The 21,533-nt window shown below is 48.3% G+C and overlaps 1 protein-coding gene across 2 annotated transcripts in view; it reads left to right on the forward strand.

Annotated features, from left to right (window-relative positions):
• The window catches only part of LOC119389440 (solute carrier family 2, facilitated glucose transporter member 1), a 101,835-nt gene that overhangs the window by 21,716 nt on the left and 58,586 nt on the right, over positions 1-21,533 (forward strand). The window contains exon 1 of one of the 2 annotated variants that reach the window (XM_037656695.2): positions 15,628-15,729. The exons of the other annotated variant lie outside the window; for it this stretch is intronic. Within the exon in view, the coding sequence (XP_037512623.1) occupies positions 15,658-15,729 (72 nt within the window). The 5' untranslated portion in view covers positions 15,628-15,657. Of the gene's footprint in view, positions 1-15,627; positions 15,730-21,533 lie in introns of those variants that run through there. 2 annotated transcript variants of the gene reach the window in all.

Here is a 21,533-nt window from a genome sequence, read left to right on the forward strand (position 1 = left end):
GCCGAGTACCGGAATTGCTGCTATCGCTTCTTATATACTCTGAATCCGGTGCTGACCCCACTGGTACCCCTAGCGGCCGTATACCCGCCGACAATACGGCGTTTAAGCTTTTCCAGCCATCCAGGCGACGTGACACAACGGAGCAGCCTCCCAAAAGACGGGCGCTTCCGCGAACGCCGTTACGCAGCCGGAAAATGTTCTCAATGTCTGGCAGCACTGAACAGTCCACCAAAAGAAGAGAATGCGCAGCTTCGTAAAGATAGCAGAACAGTAAGGAGTACCCAGTATGAAACACAGGGATGTTCGCCTTTCGGGTGTTCAGCGCTCACCGTGGCTTCGAGGTCCTAGCTGTTCTGCGTTTATTACGTACAGGGGTGGTCAAAAGTTCCCAGGCCGCAACGCCCGGCCGAGGAGCAGCAGCTCGCTACTATCGGGGCGCTATCATCGCAATCACTCCTTGGCGCACGCTGGCGTCGAGCGTGTGCGTGAATGGGGGGGGGGGGGGGGGGGGGGGGGGAGTGCATCACTCTCCCTTTCTTGCTCTCCTTGATAAGAAAGCGACGTATAAACTTGGTGCGTCATGTTCCCTCACTGTCCGCTCTTCGGTGTTTCACTATTGTGCAGCGTGTAGCGAGGCGGCAGTCTTCCGGAAAACTGACGCATCATCATTGCGGCCACATTTAGCTAGGCACCATATACATTACCGTGGTTTTCGGCTGCCTGGAAAACAATATCTTGCGTTTAACTTTCCATTGGCACTGCGGTGGTTCTATCAGCCGTCTGTGCAGGCCAATTCGCTGCATACGAGCATGCTCGAAGCTCGATATGTATTCAGAAGAGCTTGTGTTTGGGCTAGTTGGAACACCTTAGCGGAATAAGCAGCGCTGCACACTAGTAGTTCATACCTGGCTTCTTATGACATACAGAAACAAAGAGAGAGGGATGCACACCGCATCCTTCAAGCACACGCTGGACGCCAGCGTGCGCCAAGGCGTGATCGCGATAGCAGCGCCCCCATACTAGCGAGCTGCTGCTCCGCGGCCGGTCGTTGCGGCCTGGGAACTTTTGACCACCCCTGTACATTTTGGTCAAAGCGCAAGTGTATAAACGATGGTCACGTAAGCACTCTTTGGGGGAAAGGGAAGCCTTCCAGGCGTGGCAGTGGTGAGCGGGACGCGTAGTACCGTCGGCTGTGGTGCATCTTCTTTCAAATATCTCGGTTGTCCTGGCTTTCACAAAGCGGCAGCCAAGATAAAAGAGGACGTCCGTTATCTTCGAAAAGTGACAAGTTAACAAGAGCACTTACAGTGAATTCAACATCACCTATACTGCGAAATCAAGGTCGATGATAGGGCTGAGTGGAAATGTGCCGCACCTCGTTGATGTATGCAGCCACGGAATGGCAAGTGCTGCAACCTAGAGCCACGAGCTTCACAGCGTGCCATAGTAGTACCATACGTCAAGAAGCTAATGACAGTGCGCAGCCACATTCTCTGCCACACTTCAATTTGTCCGAAAGCCGCTGGAAAGCACTAATAACCACCGAAACACTATACAGGTAGTCAGGCAACGTATGCGCATTCTCGCTCGGTTTCCACCTTCGCGAAAATCATGTCGTATACAGTGTACGTTCGGCTACAAAATAATGCCGGCCACACGAGCGCATGCCGAAATTGCCTTCTACGCAGCCTAGTGGCAAGCCGTCTGCTGTCGAGAGCATTGCTCTGGCTATTGCGTGGCCGGATCTATGGCCCCGACAGCAGACGGCCCTCCACTAAACGGCACAGAGAGCAATTTCGCCACGCCCTTGCGTGGTCCGTATAACTTTGTGGCCGACTTTACATGTGTGCGGAAAGGATTGTGCAATGTTTTGGCATTTTCGCGAAGAAGGAGACAGAATAGGACACTTCTAGCGGCTACGGCTAGATGACGTGCATGGAAACTACCAGCTTTTCAGACCCGAAAATTTCGCCATGTGAGGACCACTTGGCGAACTTCCGTTTCAGAACCACATCAACACACCAGCGAGGATGTTGAGCAAAACATTTGGTCACGCGAGAAGACCCGTCTTTCGCAGGACAGGAGAGGTCCCTCCGTCTTCTACGACGGCGAACGAGAAGCTGGCGGGATGCCAGTGGCGAAAATTGAAGAAACTGATCGCACATGCCGTGAGAGTGGTGGGAAGAAGTCGTATTGATTCGAGTAACGGTGGAGGCTCTCTCGGCAAACAAAGGAGCGCGCCTCCTATTCCTCTGAGCCTCGAAGATAACTGCCGATGCTTGAGAGCACCAGTAGGAGTCATAAGCATGCGCAAAGGGGAGGGGGCGCATAAGGGGGCGGCCGTCCCCCCTAAACATCTAAAAAGGGGGCGCCAATTCTGCCTCATTACTTCATTCAGTCGGACCTTTCACGTCATTTATTAAGGCGCGGGGTTATGCATGTTTCTTGACGAGATTGTCGACCAAGCTAGGACCACGCGTAGCCGTAACCCTCCGCATTAGAGAATGACGTAAAAGGTCCGACTGAGTAAAGCTATGGAATTAAATTGGCAACGCCCTTTCAATGATTGGGAAGGGTAGCGCTCCCTCTCCCCCTCCCCCCTACCTCTCGTGCGCACGCCCGTGCTGGTGCATTTCGTACGTCTGGAAGCAAACCTTGGCATTTGGGCGTATTCATGTCTGCCCTCGTTGCAGCGCTGTCGACGGCGACCGTTACACTGTAATGCCCGCTATAAATGCCTACAGTCGCCGCCACAGCGGATTCGCTGGTTCACGTGGCGCGCCTGGGTGGCGGCCAGAGCTGGTCGCGAAAGCCATTGCGTCAGCCGCTCCTCTACGTGACAGCCCGTCGACGACGACGACCCACGCGCGGATCACACCAACGCGCCCCGTGGCACGTAAGCGGGCGAGCAATTGGGGGCCCGTTCCGCGATAACCTTGGGGAATGCCGGCAGTGACGCAGCAGTCTGCGTCCTCGATTTGATCGACGGCTTACGTCTCGATGCGCTGCGCTGTCAAGACGGCTTACGACTTGGTGCGCTGCGGGCCACTCCGCGCATCCGGCGTGAAGTTTCGGTGAATGGCGTGAAGACGTGTGTGGTGTACAGCTGAGTCACTCCCCGTGTCTGCACCTTTCGCTGCGGGCTCGATGATTTCGATTTTGGGACCCTTGCGCCTAAGGGTAGGGAACAGGAAAGACGGGCGCTGTTATGAGTATTAGCGCCCCTCGTCGTCGTCCTTCCTGTCCACGTCACTTCGACTATGTGAGCGCAATAATTGTTTCTAGCTAACCAAGAAAATACGTATTCCTGGATTTCATTTCTATAACAGTATGGAGAGCTGGGCGAGTTGGTTTGAGGACATTCTTGGAAACATTTCGGCGCGCACACAAAAGACGAAAACAAAAGGCGAGTAGACAAACGGGCGCGAGCTCACAACTAAGTTTATTGAAGGAAGTACATGAAATATATAACCCAGGGTAGCTCAAGAGCGCATGTGCGTAAAAAGAATCAAACAAACAAACAAGCAAAACATAAGGAAACATAAGAAAAAACACATCATGACAGTAATTTTTGCAGAAGTATCTACATCGTGCAGCAGATTTTAAAAGTCAAGTGCTACTCAAAAAGGTGAACTCTTTGTCAGTTAGTGCAATCGATGGGTTGTTTACGCATTTATCAGCACATCATCTAATATGGAAAGCTTCAACTATTTCCCTAGTTATCTTGTCTTTATGATAAAACAAAATGTTAGTATCACACCACACAGGATGACAATGGCAGTTCCTGCAATGCTCGGCTAGATGGGAGTTATTGCTATTATCCAATGACTTCATATGTTCATTAAGGCGAGTGTTGATGCATCGGCCTGTCTGACCTATATACACACGACCGCAGGTTAAGGGCAATAAATAAACTGCCCCTATCCTGCACCTCACGAACTTTCCGCTTTCTTTTGAAAGGCAAACACATTTATTCTTCTTGACTTTATTGTCGAATTTTTGGTCCACCGCACGACAGATGCGTTGAATCTTATTGGGTGCACTGAAAACAACCTCTACACCAAACCGATTGGCTATATGCTTTAGCTGATGGGAAAAACGATGAATGTAAGGTAAAACAGCGAAGCGTTTGCGTTGAGTGTCTTTCTTTGTAGAAGTAGGCTCTGATCAAGCCTTTAAAAACTTAATAATCTTTTCAACAGCTCCGCGTACAACATTGTCTGGGTATGCAGCCATTTTTAGACCATTTTTAGAATTCAGGGGTCTGCATTGGCTCAAAAGTAGCCCCCGTTCTTAGCGATATTTTCATGGCCAGAATAGACAGAAATATTCATAAAGGATTGCTTGGTTTGGCTAAAAAGGTTTTTCGGTTTGTCGACGATTTTTTAATTATTTCTGAGAAAGACGTGCAAGGCAGCAATGTTGTGAATGTTTTGAAGGTGTTTAGGGAATATGGGATGGGTCTCAAGTTCACACATGAGGTCGCCCAAAATAATCAGTTGCAGTTCCTAGACTTAACACTGCACCTACAATCAGGACACACATGCTGGCTGTATAATCCTCGGTCAGTAAAATCGCTTCTCAACTATAGCTCAGGCCATTCCAAGATTGTAAAGAATGATATCGCTGTGTCTTGTCTGAGGAGTGCCTTGTCGAAGTCATGCATTCATACCATGAGTTTAGCATTTTCCCATCAAATCAACCGTCTAAAAATGGCTGCATACCCAGACAGTGTTGTACGCAGAGCTGTTGAAAAGATTATTAAGTTTTTAAAGGGTTGATCAGAGCCTACTTCTACAAAGAAAGACACTCAACGCAAACGCTTCGCTGTTTTACCTTACATTCATCGTTATTCCCATCAGCTAAAGCATATAGCCAATCGGTTTGGTGTAGAGGTTGTTTTCAGTGCACCCAATAAGATTCAACGCATCTGTCGTGCGGTGGACCAAAATTCCACAATAAAATCAAGAAGAATAAATGCGTTTGCCTTTCAAAAGAAAGCGGAAAGTTCGTGAGGTGCAGGATAGGGGCAGTTTATTTATTGCCCTTAACCTGCGGTCGTGTGTATATAGGTCAGACAGGCCGATGCATCAACACTCGCCTTAATGAACATATGAAGTCATTGGATAATAGCAATAACTCCCATCTAGTCGAGCATTGCAGGAACTGCCATTGTCATTCTGTGTGGTGTGATACTAACATTTTGTTTTATCATAAAGACAACTAGGGAAATAGTTGAAGCTTTCCATATTAGAAGATGTGCTGATAAATTCGTAAGCAACCCATTTATTGCACTGACAAAGAGTTCACCTTTTTGAGTAGCACTTGACTTTTAAAATCTGCTGCACGATGTAGATACTTCTGCAAAAATTACTGTCATGATGTGTTTTTTCTTATGTTTCCTTATGTTTTGCTTGTTTGTTTGTTTGATTCTTTTTACGCACATGCGCTCTTGAGCTACCCTGGGTTATATATTTCGTGTACTTCCTTCAATAAACTTAGTTGTGAGTTCGCGCCCGTTTGTCTACTCGCCTTTTGTTTTCGTCTTATGTGTGCGCGCCGAAATGTTTCCAAGAATGTTCATTTCTATGATTTCGTATGGGCAGTTGCTCTCCTAGGGGTCCGGTGTGCCATCTGATCGCATCGTGTGCGTGTGACGCTGCTTTCCTCGGGGGAATCTTGTGGACACTGCCGTGTCGTTTTCAAACGACATGCTGTAGTGTTCCGGGATACGTATTCCTCGTTGTCCTGTATCTGTTGTATATAGACCTACCTGCTCGCGACACCAACACTGATATGTTGCAGCAGGATAGGAAGTTCTTTATTGTCGTGTGTGTTTTGGTGTAAGTCGTTACGCAGATTACGTAACTACCTGTTACTCTAGCAAGAAATGTCGCGTACAGTCTCCTCAGTGCACAATGTGTACACAGTTTCATGCTGCTCATATTCTATGCGGGTAGCGCACACCACGGGTTTTGTTGACGCAGTCATAAATTCGTCTTAATAGTTCGCGGCGGCACACCGGCTTTCCGATTGCTATGTCAGCCGGTAAAGTATAAACGCACACAACACGCGCGCGGCATTCGTAACATTTCATCTAAACTTCCGGAAACGAGATTTCGCGCCAAAATGCATGGAATTGAAGCACAGGAAATCAAAGACAATACTGACGTTTCTTTTAAGCGCCAGTAAAAGCTGTTAGCGGATAGGTTGGTGGAAAGAAACGAAAACAAAAAAAGAAAACAAAAAACTGTCATCACGCTCACGTTTGGCTGGACGAGTATCGCTGGCGTAGAGTGGGCTGCACCTGCAGGCACGGGTGAACGGCGCAAACGAATACTAGCGACCGGCTGGTGCGACACGTTGTGAAGCCTGTTCAACGAAGTTACGTGTACGCAATTTCTTTTATTGCGATAGCAATTATATGGACAGTCTCGGCTGATTTTTGCCGTCGCCGTCGCCGCCGTCATGCTACGTATATGTATAAGTATGTATATATACATCAATATCCCAAAGAAAAATAAATCAGAAAAATGCTTCCGAAGCGCGGAATCGAACCAGCGACCTCTGAACCCGCAGCGCGGTGCGCTAAGCACTACTCCACAAAGCGTACATCCCTCTGGCAGCTAACAGCGAGCGTTATATACACACCCTTTACCGCCTGCAGTGCTCCGAGACGGAGGCGCTTATAAGCGTTTCTTCATTACGTGCGAGATGGCGCTAGGAGCGCGCGGGCGCTAGGGTGCCTTGATGCGCGTTTTGTTGCGCGTTTTGCGCACACATCGAGGCACACTAGCGGGCGCACTTAAAGGCGTCGGCCAGCTCTCTCGCTTCTTCTTATATTTGCGCAGCGAGAACCTTGCCCTTCCGCTGTCTGCTCGCGCGGGCGCTCGAACAAACTACCGCAGTGTTCATGATTCTCAGCAGATCAAGCTACGTGGTAGCTCTCACCGCGCGTCGCGTACGTGTAGCTAAAAGCGTTTCAGATGTCGTGCACGTAACGTACTTGTACTTTTCACGTTTGCGTATGAGAAGTCCCTACGTACGTGAAATTAAAACTGTCTAGTAGCTGCCGGGTAGTGGTGGACGCACGGTAGTCGCAGCGCGTCCATCACGGGCCGCTTTTCTTGCTATCGCATTCATTGCTTCGCCCTTGCGGCGAAACTGTGACTTTTTTTGCAGAAATGGGAAGTGACCTTTTTCCACCGTTTGTGAAAGCGCGTTGCGCACTTTCGACGCGTTCTTTAAAACATTATGTTGTTGAGGAAGGAATAATAGTTGATGAAGTTTTACGTCCCAAAACATGCACGATATGATTATGGGAGACGCCGTCGTGCAAGACTCCGGAAATTTCGACCACCTGGGGTCCTTACGTGTGCCTAAATCTAAGCACACGGGCTTCTGTCATTTTTCTTCCAACGATATTCGGTCGCCGCGGCCGGGATTCGATTTCGTGACCTTCGGGTCAGCAGTCAGACACCAAAACAACTCGTACACGGCGGCGCGGGTGTTGAGGAAGTAGGCACGGCGGCTCTCTTGTTGCAACTGTCTGAGATTGCGAACGTGTTGCTCTGTTGCTGCGCGGATGTTTAGCTTTTCACGACGGACCGCTCCACCTGTCACTGTACTGACCTTGGTACGTACGTACAGTGCGGCTATGTCCACCCACAGATATTGCAGCCGGTCGCCAGTGAGAATGTGGAGGTTACACCTCCTTATTCGACGTGGATTGGCACTTGTTCGCACGCTCGCTCGCGCTATATTTGAAAGCGTGCTCTTGGCAGGAAATCAATTGTGAAAGGCCCGTCGGATTTCCGATGCGCTCCCGCGCGTCGTTTTTTCTTCACTCGTCGTAACACTAAAAATCGAAGCATCTATCGATTCGCGGAAGGTGTTTCTGTATGGCCCGTCAAGTTTATTTCACCGATAGATTTTAGTTTTTGTGCCGTTTAGTTCAGACTGATTGAAAGACTGGGTCACTCTTGTTTTCAACTTATTTTCCGAGTGCCCTCGGCCATTTTTTTTTAATTTTGTTTCTGCTCGTTTGTGTAGGTGCAAATGTGCGTGTTTAGCTGCTGTAAATAAACATTTGACAAACAACGAGCAATCCCATGAAGTTAAAAGAGCTGCCTTCATAATCGCTCCCTCTTGCATTTTTAAGTGCGAATGCACTTTATAAGCGACCCTGTGTCCGCCGTCCCATAGCAACGGCGCGAGCAGAGGAGAGGAGCGTCTGTAGCAACGGCGCAGCGACGGTCACGCCCCACGTGACTGCGCGCGCTCCGCCCTCCGCTCCGTGGCTGCGCGCGCCCCGCGCATTGCCTGTGGTGATGCAGGCCGGCGGCGAGACGCCGAACGAAAGCGTGCGAAGCGAGCCGAGCACCCCGAAGCCGATCTGGCGCGGGGACGCGCGATGCGCGAGCGAGCACGGGCCCTCGAATTCGATTGGCCGGACGCGCGCTTCAAGCGAGACTTCCTGGACCGCAGCTTCGGATATAGCTGCGCGGTGTGCGATCGACTGTGGTTCGACAACAACCTGAGCCCCATTTCGGGCGTGCGCAACGCCGCCAACAAGTTGAACGCGTTGCGGGTTCTTTGGAACGAGTTCGGAAGACAGATCATCATCATCAGTGAAAGTGCTTTGCACTTAAAACGGCCAGACCTCCGTGGGTCGGCTGGCGCGTGCTCTCTCGCTGCCGTCTCCTTCGCTCGGCTCTGCAGTTTAGTCGTGCGCGCCGCCTCATAGCATCAGCCCGTGCTTCGCACTTCCTCATACTCCCCTTCGGGGAAATGCGGGTTTTTTTTCAAGAGTCGAGCTTTAATTTAAGTTCTTGAAACTCTTCTTTGTTTCTTTACGCTGATACATTGCGCACGGAAGTCATGAAAAATGACAAAATAGCGGCGTTGTAGTTGAGACCGCAAAATACCAAATCCTGTGAGAAAAAAAGGTGCTTCACTGCAGCGCACACTTGTATAATGAAGTAGTTGACTACCAGGAAAATATCTGGATGGATATGATCAAGGAGTTCTTGCGAGCCGTGCAGTGTATACCAGCAGGTTGTCTTGTGTGATGTCATTCACAGAACATTGGTGAAAGATACTGTGCCTGACTGTGGAGCTGTGAAGGGTTGAATCATTCCCCGCAGTACTTATGCACTGATGCACTTAAAAACTAGGAAACCGTGGCAAAATACAATGCATCAAGATGGCAAACGCAGCTTACAAAAAACTAGGCAAGTACACCAAAACAGACTACTACATGATGATGATGATGATGATGATGATAATAATAATAATAATAATAATAATAATAATAATAATAATAATAATAATAATAATAATAATAATAATAATAATAATAATATAATAATAAGAAGAAGAAGAAGAAGAAGAAGAAGAAGAAGAAGAAGAACAAAAGTGGCACGATGATTCCGACCACGCTGAGGTCGTCCGACGCGTATTAACACAAGTTATCGCAATTGCATGCGATGAAAACGTCATGAGAACGCAGCTACGCGATCTTCGCTTCTGCTCTTTGCATCTGACGTTCGAGCAGCATTAAAGGAGCCCTGCAACATTTTCCAAGTACTCATCGAATGGCTTCCCTATCGGAGTTTGTCGGGTTCACTTTCGTAGTAATCACATGCGCGCTAGTGTCGTTGTATACTGTGACACTACAGAGCGCAGCGCCGGCAAGTGGCGGCACCCCGCGGCGGCCGCGGTAACTATGCAACACAATGATGCTCAAATCAGCCACTGACCGTGATCTGCCCTCCGATGACGTAGTCGGGCCCGTCGATGACGTAATTTGCCAAGACGAGAGAAAAGCGAGCGATTTCTAGCTGTCGTTGAAACGTAATTGTGAATTCCTTGCCGTGTGCAGTGCTACAATATTTGGCTCACATGTTCACAAAAGCCTCTTCTACTGATAGCGTTTTCTGGCCATGTTCCAAAAGTGTTGCAGGGCCCTTTGAAATTGGCAGTTACCAATTTGCCTTTGCATGTCATTGCATACCGGTGCATGCATTTGTAAATGGAAAAATGTTGATTACGAGACACCAGTCAAAGCAGCGACCACAGAATATTGCTCGCAGTATTTTTTAATCAAGCAACATTCGATGTGAATTCTTAGTTCGAGGTCGCGGGTTTGATTCCGCCGCGGTGGCCGCACGGGGTCGAAATGCCCAAACGCTTGTGTACTTGATTTAGGCACGCATTATAGCTAGCCCCACTTGGTCAAACTTAATGGGGAGACCCTTGCTACGACGCGCCCCGTAGATTGTGGTTGTGGCACTTAAAACCCCCGAATTCATTCATTCATTCATTCATTCATTCATTCATTCATTCATTCATTCATTTGGTGGCATCTGTTTCACGGGCCCTTCTGACGATGGTTAGAAAATAATGGTGTAGAATAGCGGTTACATTTTCCTCAATGTTTCTGTACTGCGCCTACATTTTGCTGCCACCCGCAGGAGTACCTATACGGTGAGTGTTTCGCTGTACAAACAGCTGAACGCAGCAAGAAGACATACTGGTTTCATCGAAACGTCGCAACCCGAAGGAATCATCGTTAGTTCATCACCGTATGCGGCTTGGCAGCGTTGTGCGCTGGAAATTTTGTAGTGTTTGCTGTTTTTTTTTACCCTGAGAGCACTGCCCTGCTACACTTGGGACCTCAAGCGCTGTTGCATGCTTGCACACGAAGTTTTTTTTTAAGCGAAAGCCTTAGAGTCCCCATCAAACGCGAAAATTGACCGTCGGCGTCGTCAACAGGATCGATGCAAGAAATCATCATCACATGATGATGTCATATGACTATCATGACGTCACAAATCGGTAAATTTTGTGACATCATCATGACTCCACATAACGTGACGTCACGGGATGACGTCCTCACATGACAGCGTCGCTTGCTCATAGGTGGGCCGATCACGCAGGCATCAACGGTACCAAGTGAAGTGCGTAAAGCTTGCAATGCCTCCGATCCTGGAGGCAGTACAAAACCACGTTAGTTGCAGACAGCTTCCGGAGGGGAGCGGGGAGGATCAGTACATCGACTGAGAGGTAAAAGAACATGGCTTTCCCCTTCTAGTCGTCTTAAGCGAATGCATAAAGGGACCCTGTGAGTTTCGTCATCCGCGCCCTCGCCTCCTCTTTACAGAATGCTAATATGACGGGCTCTGTTGAGTTCATCTATATATACTTGTTACATATTTCTGCTTTCTGCTTGTTACATATTTCTGCTTTATACTTGTTACATATTTCTATATTGCTGCTCATTAGAGTCTGCGAGATGTACAGGGGGGCATCCATGATGTGAAAAAGCGCGACTAAAATGGCCCACAGCAAAGGACTCAGGATGACGCGCTACTAGCAGCTGACATGCTTTATTCAGGAAAACATATATTTATAACACAGTTAATCCCGATAAACCAATAGCGTCGACATAGAAAGATTAAAAAAATTCGGCAGATCCCACGTACCGTGGGAGTCGATGTTATGCGAAGCATGCGGCGGGTAGGTGACTGTGGCGTAACTTTTTTTACTGAGCGACACGTTACATGACGCTAAATATTTGTATAAATTTTATACGCACACATATATATGTTGAGGAGCCGCATTTGTGTTATATATCCAGTTGTTTACTGTTGGGTAACGCTGCCAATGGCAACGTGGGTATTACCAACACCAGAAGCGGTAAGCTGATATGTAGTGCTTATACGTGTCCCGAGAACGCACGCACGTTTCTCGAACACGTGTGCATGTGTGCAAGAAGTTCTTGACAGTTCTTGAACAAGGGCATCATCACCGTGATCAGTGAGCACCAGCAGCTGGCCATGACTTGTTATCGGATCCGGTCATGATCGCGGAGACGAGGGGTTCTTGTGTAGTGAAGTATGAGGTATAGTACAGCTGTTGGAAATCGTGTATGCCTCGGTCACTTCGTCGATAAATTGTCTGTCGATAGAGCCGGCGACATGTCGGAACCGGAAGTCACCCATCGCGTTGGTGAGATATAGGCCGTCGAGGCTGGTAGGTCTGGATAGTGCTACGTAGACCAACATCAGTGGATGGTGTTTGTCTTATTCGAAGACTACCTGGGCGTATGGCCCTACGTAGCATAGTCTACAAAGCGGCTGTCAATCAATCTGGCATCACCCTCGGTCAGCATGAGGCCATCGCCCAGCCTCGTAAGTAATGAAGAGGACACTGCGTCGTTCTGGTGGACGAAGTGCACTGTACGGTGCGGTGATGTGGATATCATATGCAACTTTCGTTAATGTATTCCTCCTGGGTCGAGCAATGCTTCAATATAGCTTGCTGAATCATAGGAATACAAACGTAATGTTTATTAGACTGCTATAAAAGCGGAGCCAACACTGGCACTACAGACGTTAATCTGACATGACGCCTGTATCGTAGGAGTGCACATCGTAGGAGCATCATGTACTGTTTATTGCTTTCTTGTAAAATTAGATAGCCAGCACCACAACCACAATTGACGTTGCGCCGATATTACGCCTGCGTAGGCTGTTTTTCCAAACCAGTTTATAGACCTGCCGTGGCTCAGTGGTAGAATACCTGATTGCCACGCAGAATGCTTGGGTTCGATTCCTGCTGGGATCCTAATTTTCATTCTTTCCATTCATTGAGTCAACGCTGCCGATGTTGGTTTTCCTTAACGCTCTAGCATTTAAGTAGTTACCAATATCTGTTCTCGCCGTTCCTGGGTATATATAAACTGTCAATCACCTGTGGCGCATACCCGCACATCGCGGCCCGTGGTAAACGGGTATGTGCCACACGTGTCTAGTGGAAAGGGTTTGAGGACGTACGCGACAGGATTTTAACGTTATTCATGTAATGAGCCGCAATCATATTCGTCAAATCCTCTTACCCTCCCATGCAAATTTTGGTCTACACCAAGTTAAGGAGGCGATCATGAGAGCATCCAGACGTAGGCGGCTAGATAGATAGATAGATAGATACGTAGATAGAAACGCTCAAAGTGCCAGAGGTTCGCTAAGAAATGCTTCGCATTTAAAAAAAAAAAAAAACACCATCTCCACGAAGTGAATCATGACGAGTGGGCAAAGCTCTGGGTATCGTATGGGTAAGTAACCGTACGTTACCCGAACGTTGCCCCATATAATGTAAATTGAGTGACATAAATTGACATAAAGTGACATAACGTGACAAAGAGTCGACGACAAAGCCAGGTCCTAAGGTCCATAATGTCTACGTTGAAGTCGCCTTGTAGGTGTTTTATATTGTCTTGTCACAATGTTCGTCTATTGTAAACCTTTTTTTATTCACATATACACATATGTAACGGTTTTCTATATACCGTGACAGCGGACAGTGAGAGTCGACGACAAAGCTATAGTCCTAAGGTCTATAATGTCTACGTTGAAGCCGCCGACTAGTATAAAGGGCTTGTGCTTCTAGGTGTTTTATATTGTTTCGTCACAATGATGATTGATATTAGTCTATTGTTAAACCTATTGTTAAAACCACGCATCTCCACGAAGTGAATCATGACGAGTGGTCGAGTAGGTGTGTAAGCACGGACGCCGACATACGGATGGACGGACATGCCTCGGCCTTAAGGTGCTTCGCCGCTAAAACTGCACTAACGCTCATCAAAATCATTTCACGGTTCGTCCGAGAAAGGCCACTTCGGAGGAGGGGGGCGACCATTGCAGCTACCTTTTGAATAGCGAGAACTGTCGAATGGGATGGCCATTCAATAGCACAGATGAGGAATCTAAGCGTTCCGCTTCGCTCGGTGCCCATTTTGGACGGGAGCTGAACAGCGCTTCGTTGCGGCAACGTTTGCGTGGTCGTAGGAACAGCTTGTTGAGCACTGAAACAAGCGTTACGGCCCTGACGATGCAAGACCTTTCTCAGGTGCGCCTTCTCGATGTGATGGACAGATAATCTGATGAGTTGGTGGGACGGAGAAATTCAGAAAGCGGACGCTACGTAATGTCTTAATTAGCTGGAAGAAAGAAGGAAGAGAACAAGATGATACAGATTGACAAACGCAATTAAGTCATTGCCAGCGAGTGAGCTGGTAGGCGGGAGCAGCCTTTTATATCCACCTTGTTCACGCTGGCGCTGCTAAAATTGATGACATCATAGGTGTGCAATAGGAGGGAAAAAGGTTTCTATAAGGAATCTATTTTCTTATGGCATACGCCTTTCTTTTTCATAAGGTCGGGGGAAGAACCGCGGCTTGAAGTTTAAGTTATTTACTCTAAAGGTAATTATTTAAATTGGTTGGTTGGTCAAACTTTATTAAAAGTGCTGAGAAACGCGCCTAGCGCGCAGTCGTCTCCTCCCACGTTGGGACGGGCAGGCTAAGCCTGACCGCCGCACCCTGGACGGCCCAAAGCTGATCATTCTCGTTATTCGGCTTCTGATGGCGGAGCGCCACTTGGCTTGGTTGGCTTGATCGCTACCCAGTAACGAGGGCATCGCCAGAGCAAGTGCTCTAAATTAGCAACCTCCCCGCAACGGAGAGGCAACTATTTTATTCCAAACTCTTACAGCAATGGTAATTTCCTTGTTCGCTGAGTTTAACGTCTTCTAGCATAAATTTACAGCCGATACCTATTTCGCCTCAGCCAGGATATTGACTACAGAGCTAACGGTATTTCTCATGCTTACTCTGTGCAAGCAGAGAGGCCCCATATATAGTCCGACGTTGTAGGGGGCGCAGCCGCGCTGAGGGCGGCATTAGCCATGCACAGCGGCTGGACCGCGCTGTAGCCACCACGCTATGCAGATACACAAGGACTACACTATGTGCGACATGGGCAGATGTGAACCTCGTCCACCAACTCCAGATCTGGCCATCTCACTTTTCCCAGGAAGCCTTCGTGCAATTCCAGTTGTTTCCGCTATAGCGGCTTCGACAGTGCAGTTATTTTTTTTCTGTTTCCTCTGCTTGGGAACTAAAGAAGTATCAGTGTGGCTCGTTCAACGCGAGCCCTTCAACCGCCTTTGTCACGAGAAAGACGACGCGCATTGTTGCGAACAGAACAACGGCGTCTGCACAACGTGCGATCCACGAAACGATGTATTCATTGGAATAGCGTGTTATCCTGACGGCGAGCCTTTGTGAATATTTCTCGGACAGAAAGGTGCGGGGCGCGCGTCTCCGTCCAGGACAGCGGCGTTTCCGCGCGAACACTGGTGGCCTTCGTCTCACCCTCGCCTCCCCATCCGCTGTCCACCCCGGCAGGTTTCATAACCACGGCAGTTCGAAGGAACCCTCGATAACCATCCCAAACGCGGGGTATGTACAAGTATCGTCTGCCACTTACACGACACATCCGTCGACCCCCCGCTGGGGTCCGTGACGCCTTCGGTCGGCGCGATTATTAACTTTCATAAACTGCGTCGTCCGAATAAGAACCATCGGTGAGCGTGTGTTCAAAGTGTGAGCGAGTGCGGACGATTGTTACGTAAGCAGTGGGAGGATGCGAGCGTGCATATCGGGAGAGTCGCGCGAAGACTACGAGGTTTTAAATGTGGCGCGTGCCGTACAGCAGAAGAAGACCCGTCGGACCAGCGAGAAGGAGAGTCCCTTCCCAGCCCGTCTATTAAAGCTCCGGCGCGTGAGCGTGCGCCTACACTCGACTCGCCATGAGTGCCACGAAAGGACAACTGGCCGTCATAGCCAACACGGCAGCAACCACCAACGGCAAGCGGAAAAAGGTGAGCGCATTCGCACGTGACTTTCGTGAGGGCCGAGACGACGCGCGCCGTGTGGCGAGAAGACGCCAACGACACTCTCACCGCGCTCTGTTTTGCCTCAAGACCGCCTGTCTTTGATTCACGCACGTGCATTCGCGCACACCGTAATGATATCAGCTTTTGTTCGGTTATTATCGTAAAGAACTATGCCGCCGAACTCACGCAATTCACTTTACGTCTACGAGTGCGTTGTGATTAGCAGAATCTCTCAAGCAAGTCATTCACGATAGGCAAATCTTGCTAAAGGCACGATAGCCATAACGAGGAACTACGAAGAGCGCTGGTTACGTGAGACAAGTTTCGTGGTACGTGTTCGAAACAATGCAGGGTATCTCTCATCACAATCTCGCAGGCAGTTTTTCCTTTTTTTTTCTTTACAGAGGGGTCACTTCGCTTTCCCAGATCACTCGGGTTTTTTTTCCTTGAAAGAGGGAGAGGGAGGCGAAGGTATGTGTTTCCGAGATTTCATTGATTTCTTAAGAAGCTTATGCTGGACATACCGCCGGGTTTACCTGACGTTGCACTTGACGCATAGTTTGCCGGTAACTCCGCAGACGCTACATATATAGTCTTGCGAAGGCAAGAGAAACGGCCCCACTCGATTTCTGCAAGATAATCACGCCGTATTCTTGAAAAAAAAAAAGAAAAAGATAGCGGCACCTAAGCATCAACGTGCACTGTCGGTGCACTGTATAAGGTGCGTAGCTGACGTCTTTTTTTTTTTTATGTTGAAGTCAGACTAGCCTCTCTAACAAGAAAGCAAGCTGAACGAGATGAATGGCGATTACGGCTCCACTGAGCGGCTGATTAATGCTGATGTAACGTTGGCCGACTTATTGTGCAAACGACGTCAGCCACGAGGAACCGAACAGCTCTGAGAGAACAGGAGGAAGAGGCGACCATGTCGAATGAGAATGTCTTTCCTGTTCGGTTCAGCGCCCCGTGAGGAAAAGTATAAAGCTTTCTGGAGGGAAACATATTCAAAGCAGTTGTGAAACCTGGGCGATGTATGACGGCAATGCAATGCATGTGCGGCACTCGGACTTGCGGAAAGAAAGCTGGCAGCTTGATTTTAGCGCGTTCGTGCCTACCCATCGTGGTGGCTTAGCGGGTAAAGCGTCGCGGACGCGAGTTCGAAGCCAAGTCAAGGCGGCCGCACTTCGATGGGCGAAATGCAAGAACACCCGTGCACTTAGATTGAGGTGCGCGTTAAAGAACCCCAGGTGGTCAAGATAATCTGGAGTGTTCCACAATGGCGCGCCTCATAATCATATCGTGGCTTTGGCATCAGAATCTTTGGCAGAATCTTTTCCGCGTGATTTGTTTTGACTCCGTGAGGCATATGACGCATTTTCTTCGACTTGAAATAATCACTGTCCGAGGTTTCGTCGAGCTGTACGATTCCCTTTGCTCTGACAAAACAAGCAACACAACGCGGCGCAGCTCCTCGCATTCTGCGTGACTTTCTTTTTGGTCAAGAACTGTGAAACTGGATGGCGGAAACCTTGTTATCCGATTAGTCCGCTGAGATGCCTCGCATAGCTTAATGCGTTTGTGCCACTGATGAGTTTTTATGATATCGTTTTCTACGCGGAAGTCGGGTCGGACGAGAGCAGTGCTTTCTTTCTTTCTTTCTTTCTTTCTTTCTTTCTTTCTTTCTTTCTTTCTTTCTTTCTTTCTTTCTTTCTTTCTTTCTTTCTTTCTTTCTTTCTTTCTTTCTTTCTTTCTTTCTTTCCCATGCGACCGCATGCCGTGAAGAACACGAGACATATAGTATGCGGTTTCCAAAGCTCGCTGAAAAGTGGCACCACAGCTACTTCAGGACCTAGACCTAGCTGACAAAAGCGTAAATATTATGCGCCAAGTCTTACGGGAATAGCCTGCCGAAAAGAACACAGAAGAAACGAAGAGTAAATCTTGTTGCAGTCCGGCTATTGAAAACACCTGCTCAACAACAGCTATTTCCCTCCTGCACTTTTCCGCCTACTATGTCGTGATGATGTGTAGCAGCACAGAATCGTTGTTGCGTTCATGTTGCTGACAGTTCCTATGAGCGTAGCATAATGATGTCTCGGAATATTTCTCTATTCTGTTATCCCTTATCACAAGAGCGTCTGACGCAACTTTGTTCCAACGTGTTAACGAGCGATGCATATCTTCAAGCGACAATGCATGCTGTGTTGCCACGCATGTTGCCTTATGCGTGTGCCCTGTCAGGACAATGGCCCGAGTCTGATCGTTAATTTCGTTCTAACTTCGAAGCATAACGGAAGTATCGTTTGTAGCCGCCGTCATGACGTCCAGGTCACGGTTTGTAATTGGCTCAAACGTTTGATGTTAGCTGATACGCAAGCTGCGGCAGTCAAGCCAGTAGTGCGAATCCAGCCATACCGCACATTCAAATCAAGCGAGCTGCAGCAGCGATAGTACCACTGTACGTCTCGTCTTCACTAGAGAGCTCAATTATTGGCATGGCTGCAAGATGTTGCTTATTTAGGCGGTAGCCTTACATGCCTCATCAAACGGGAAAAGTGACCGTCGGCGACAGCGCCAATGGTACCAAAAAGAGGATGACATCATAAGAGATTCCGAGATGAGTCATACGAGATGTTATGTTATAACGACGTCACAAGTAGCGAAACTTTGTGACTTCATCGGGACATATGACTGGATCAGTACAATTGACTAAAAAGAAAAACGAGCAGGCGAAGCAGAACATGACTTTATTCTTCGAGTCGCCTTAAGCGAATGCATAAGGGACCCAGTGAGTTTTTAGAATATGGACCATCGTGATTGTGTACGTACATTAGGTTAGATGATGAGTCTTACGTTAAAGTGCGTCGCTACAAATTTTAACGAAACTCTCGTTGTACATGCGCAATCGGAGCAGCAATCGGATGAAACGACGGCCGGGACTGCGCCACCATTTCTTGAGGCGGGTGCCCGTGGGGGCAAAACAGTTGAAGATATAAATGGTCCTTTGAAGCCGAGGTCATTCCATTTGCGGCGATGTGCCCTTGGCCACGCTGCCCCCGACTGAAGCTCGTGTGTGCGTTCGCGCGATGACTCCATGGGGAGCCGGACTCTCCCGTGGCGCGCGTGTGATTGAAAGGGTTGCCCGCAGCGGCGCGGCTTAGCCGGTGGAACAAAGTATCACGGAGCACACAGCTCAACGCGCCTCGAAGGCGCGAAGCACCGAGACAACAGCAGCCCCGGCACGAAAAGCGAGGAAAGGAACGCCCGACTCAGCAGCCGCGTGAATAAAGCGAGACGATTGCGCTACAACAAACCATCACCTCTGACTAACAGTGTGTATGTGTGGTGCTGCGGTGTACGGAGTCAGAACGTAACACGAAAGTGTTTTATGCAGGGGTTCACCGAGACGCCACTCACGTCATTTCCGTCACGGAAATGATGTCAGCAATGTGTACACGAATAGATGACACAGAAAAACTAGAACAAAAAAAGTTTCGTTGACAAGGATGACCTGGGAGTCAAACACACAGCCTCTCGGTCTGCGACGATAGGTGTTGGGCGCTCTACCCACTGCGCTACCGGCACACGTGCTTAAAGGTTCACAAGAATAAACATCCAACTACTTTTGTGAAGACACGTGTCACTTTACTGTTTTACCGATTCCTAGGATGGAGGGTTCAACCGTGTTTTTTTCTTCTCCTCGCCGTTTTGCCTAAAGCACCCTTGATACGATCCTATTGGCGCAAGCGGCTGTCCATTACAAGGGCTTCGAGTTTAACCGATTCTTAAATGAAGAGAGGTCTGTCTGGCTTGAAGTAGACCGCCTATCGGTTGGAACGTAAGCCTTCATTTTGGTTAATGGTTTGACTTTTGCATTGAGCTGCCTCATGAGCTGCCGGCATTAGTGTTTATACTGTCGTGGGACTAGCGGAATTAACGTGGGATAACAAGAGCCGCTGTTTTACCCGCCGCGGTGGTAGTGGTAGTGGTTATGGTGGGAAATGCGGCCGCATTTTTATGGAGGCGGAATGCTAGAGGCCTGTGTACTTAGATTTAGGCGCACGTTAAAGAACACCAGGTGGTTGAAATTTCCGAAGCCCTCCATAGGGCGTCTGTCATAATTATAGAAGGCCCATGGTGTTGCGGTGGGCCTGCCAGTCCCGTCATGGGTGAAGCCATCGGCTCATCCCGGGTCCCCCCCGTGCGTGAGCTTTTCAGGACCACAACAGAGTTATTTTCATATCATGTCATGTTGGGACGTAAATCCCCAACAATTATTATTACAGTTAACGAGAGCCGTTGAACGTCGACGTCGACGGAAATAGGAACAGTCTCGAATAGATTGAGATCGTCTAATGCGAAACAAAGTCGCGTTTGCGTGTCCAGAACCGGTACACTCGGGTACACAAAGCCGGTATAAAATTGATGGCTTTTTATTTTCTTCGCGGTTTATGTTAAACAGCTAGATGGCCTAAGAGGGGAGGTGGTACTCACTGTAGCGTGCGCTGTGAACGTTGCTAAGTTCTTCATTACAGTGCCTGCGCACAGCGTAGACTCAGGCTTCCCGCGGGTCATTACACTCTGACGGCCTCGCTGCCCTCGTGGTCAAAGTGCAATATCACGAAGTGGCGGGGAGCGGCTGGCGTTTAAACTTTGTCTTACCTTGTTAACGCCCAGCAGTCCGTGCCTTAAACATTAGCAAAAGCCCACAAGTATTGTGTGCGCAAGGGTGTTTGGCTAGGCCATTAGGCCTGTTTGCCGAAGGCAATTTTCAAAGCGCTGATGAGCGCAGGTCCCTTCGCCGTAGAGTGGGTGTAAGTGCACGTGCCCTTCAAGGCGTCGGCTAAGAGTCCGCCGGCAGAGGTCGAGTGTCTGCAACCTTGCCTGAATTCATCAAGAAGTTGTTAGCCCTGGCTGACTCAAAGCTGACTCTAAAGAAACCACAAGCAATATGCAGTGAAAAGAAAAGAAAAAAGCCGTTTCTCAATGATTCACGCACTTTTCAAGAGCCATAATAAAACACAAAGAAACATTACTATCTTATCCAAAAAACGATAAAAAAGTAATGTTCCTGAATGAAATTTACCGGGACTGCAGACAAATGTGACAACTGCATACTTATTGTCAAGGTGTCAATGAGGCTCCAAGGCGAGCAGAGCGTTTGACTGAAATTAGCCTGGCTTGGAGACACATGACTGATGGCTGTTTAATTAGTGTAACGTCTGTAAGGCACACGCGTAAAATGGAAGTGAGCAAGGACACGACGGGGTGCAAATTTCTGGTAGGTGACAATTTGCTGCGATAACGGAAGCACGTTTAATGAGCTTATGTGAAACGTAAAATGTTGAAACGTTGCAATAAATTGCATAATGATCGGTGCAATAACACAATGCAAGCATGCGCACGCGTTTAAACCCGTCAGTACAAATAAGATAGACAGATCTGTCTGTCTGTCTGTCTGTCTGTCTGTCTGTCTGTCTGTCTGTCTGTCTGTCTGTCTGTCTGTCTGTCTGTCTGTCTGTCTATCTATCTATCTATCTATTTATCTATCTATTTATCTATCTATCTATCTATCTATCTATCTATCTATCTATCTATCTATCTATCTATCTATCTATCTATCTATCTATCTATCTATCTATCTATCTATCTATCTATCTATCTATCTATCTATCTATCTGTTCTGTTCTGTTCTGTTCTGTTCTGTTCTGTTCTGTTCTGTTCTGTTCTGTTCTGTTCTGTTCTGTTCTGTTCTGTTCTGTTCTGTTCTGTTCTGTTCTGTTCTGTTC

Source organism: Rhipicephalus sanguineus, chromosome 4 (assembly GCF_013339695.2).
Source record: "Rhipicephalus sanguineus isolate Rsan-2018 chromosome 4, BIME_Rsan_1.4, whole genome shotgun sequence".
NCBI classification, from domain to species: Eukaryota; Metazoa; Arthropoda; class Arachnida; order Ixodida; family Ixodidae; genus Rhipicephalus; species Rhipicephalus sanguineus.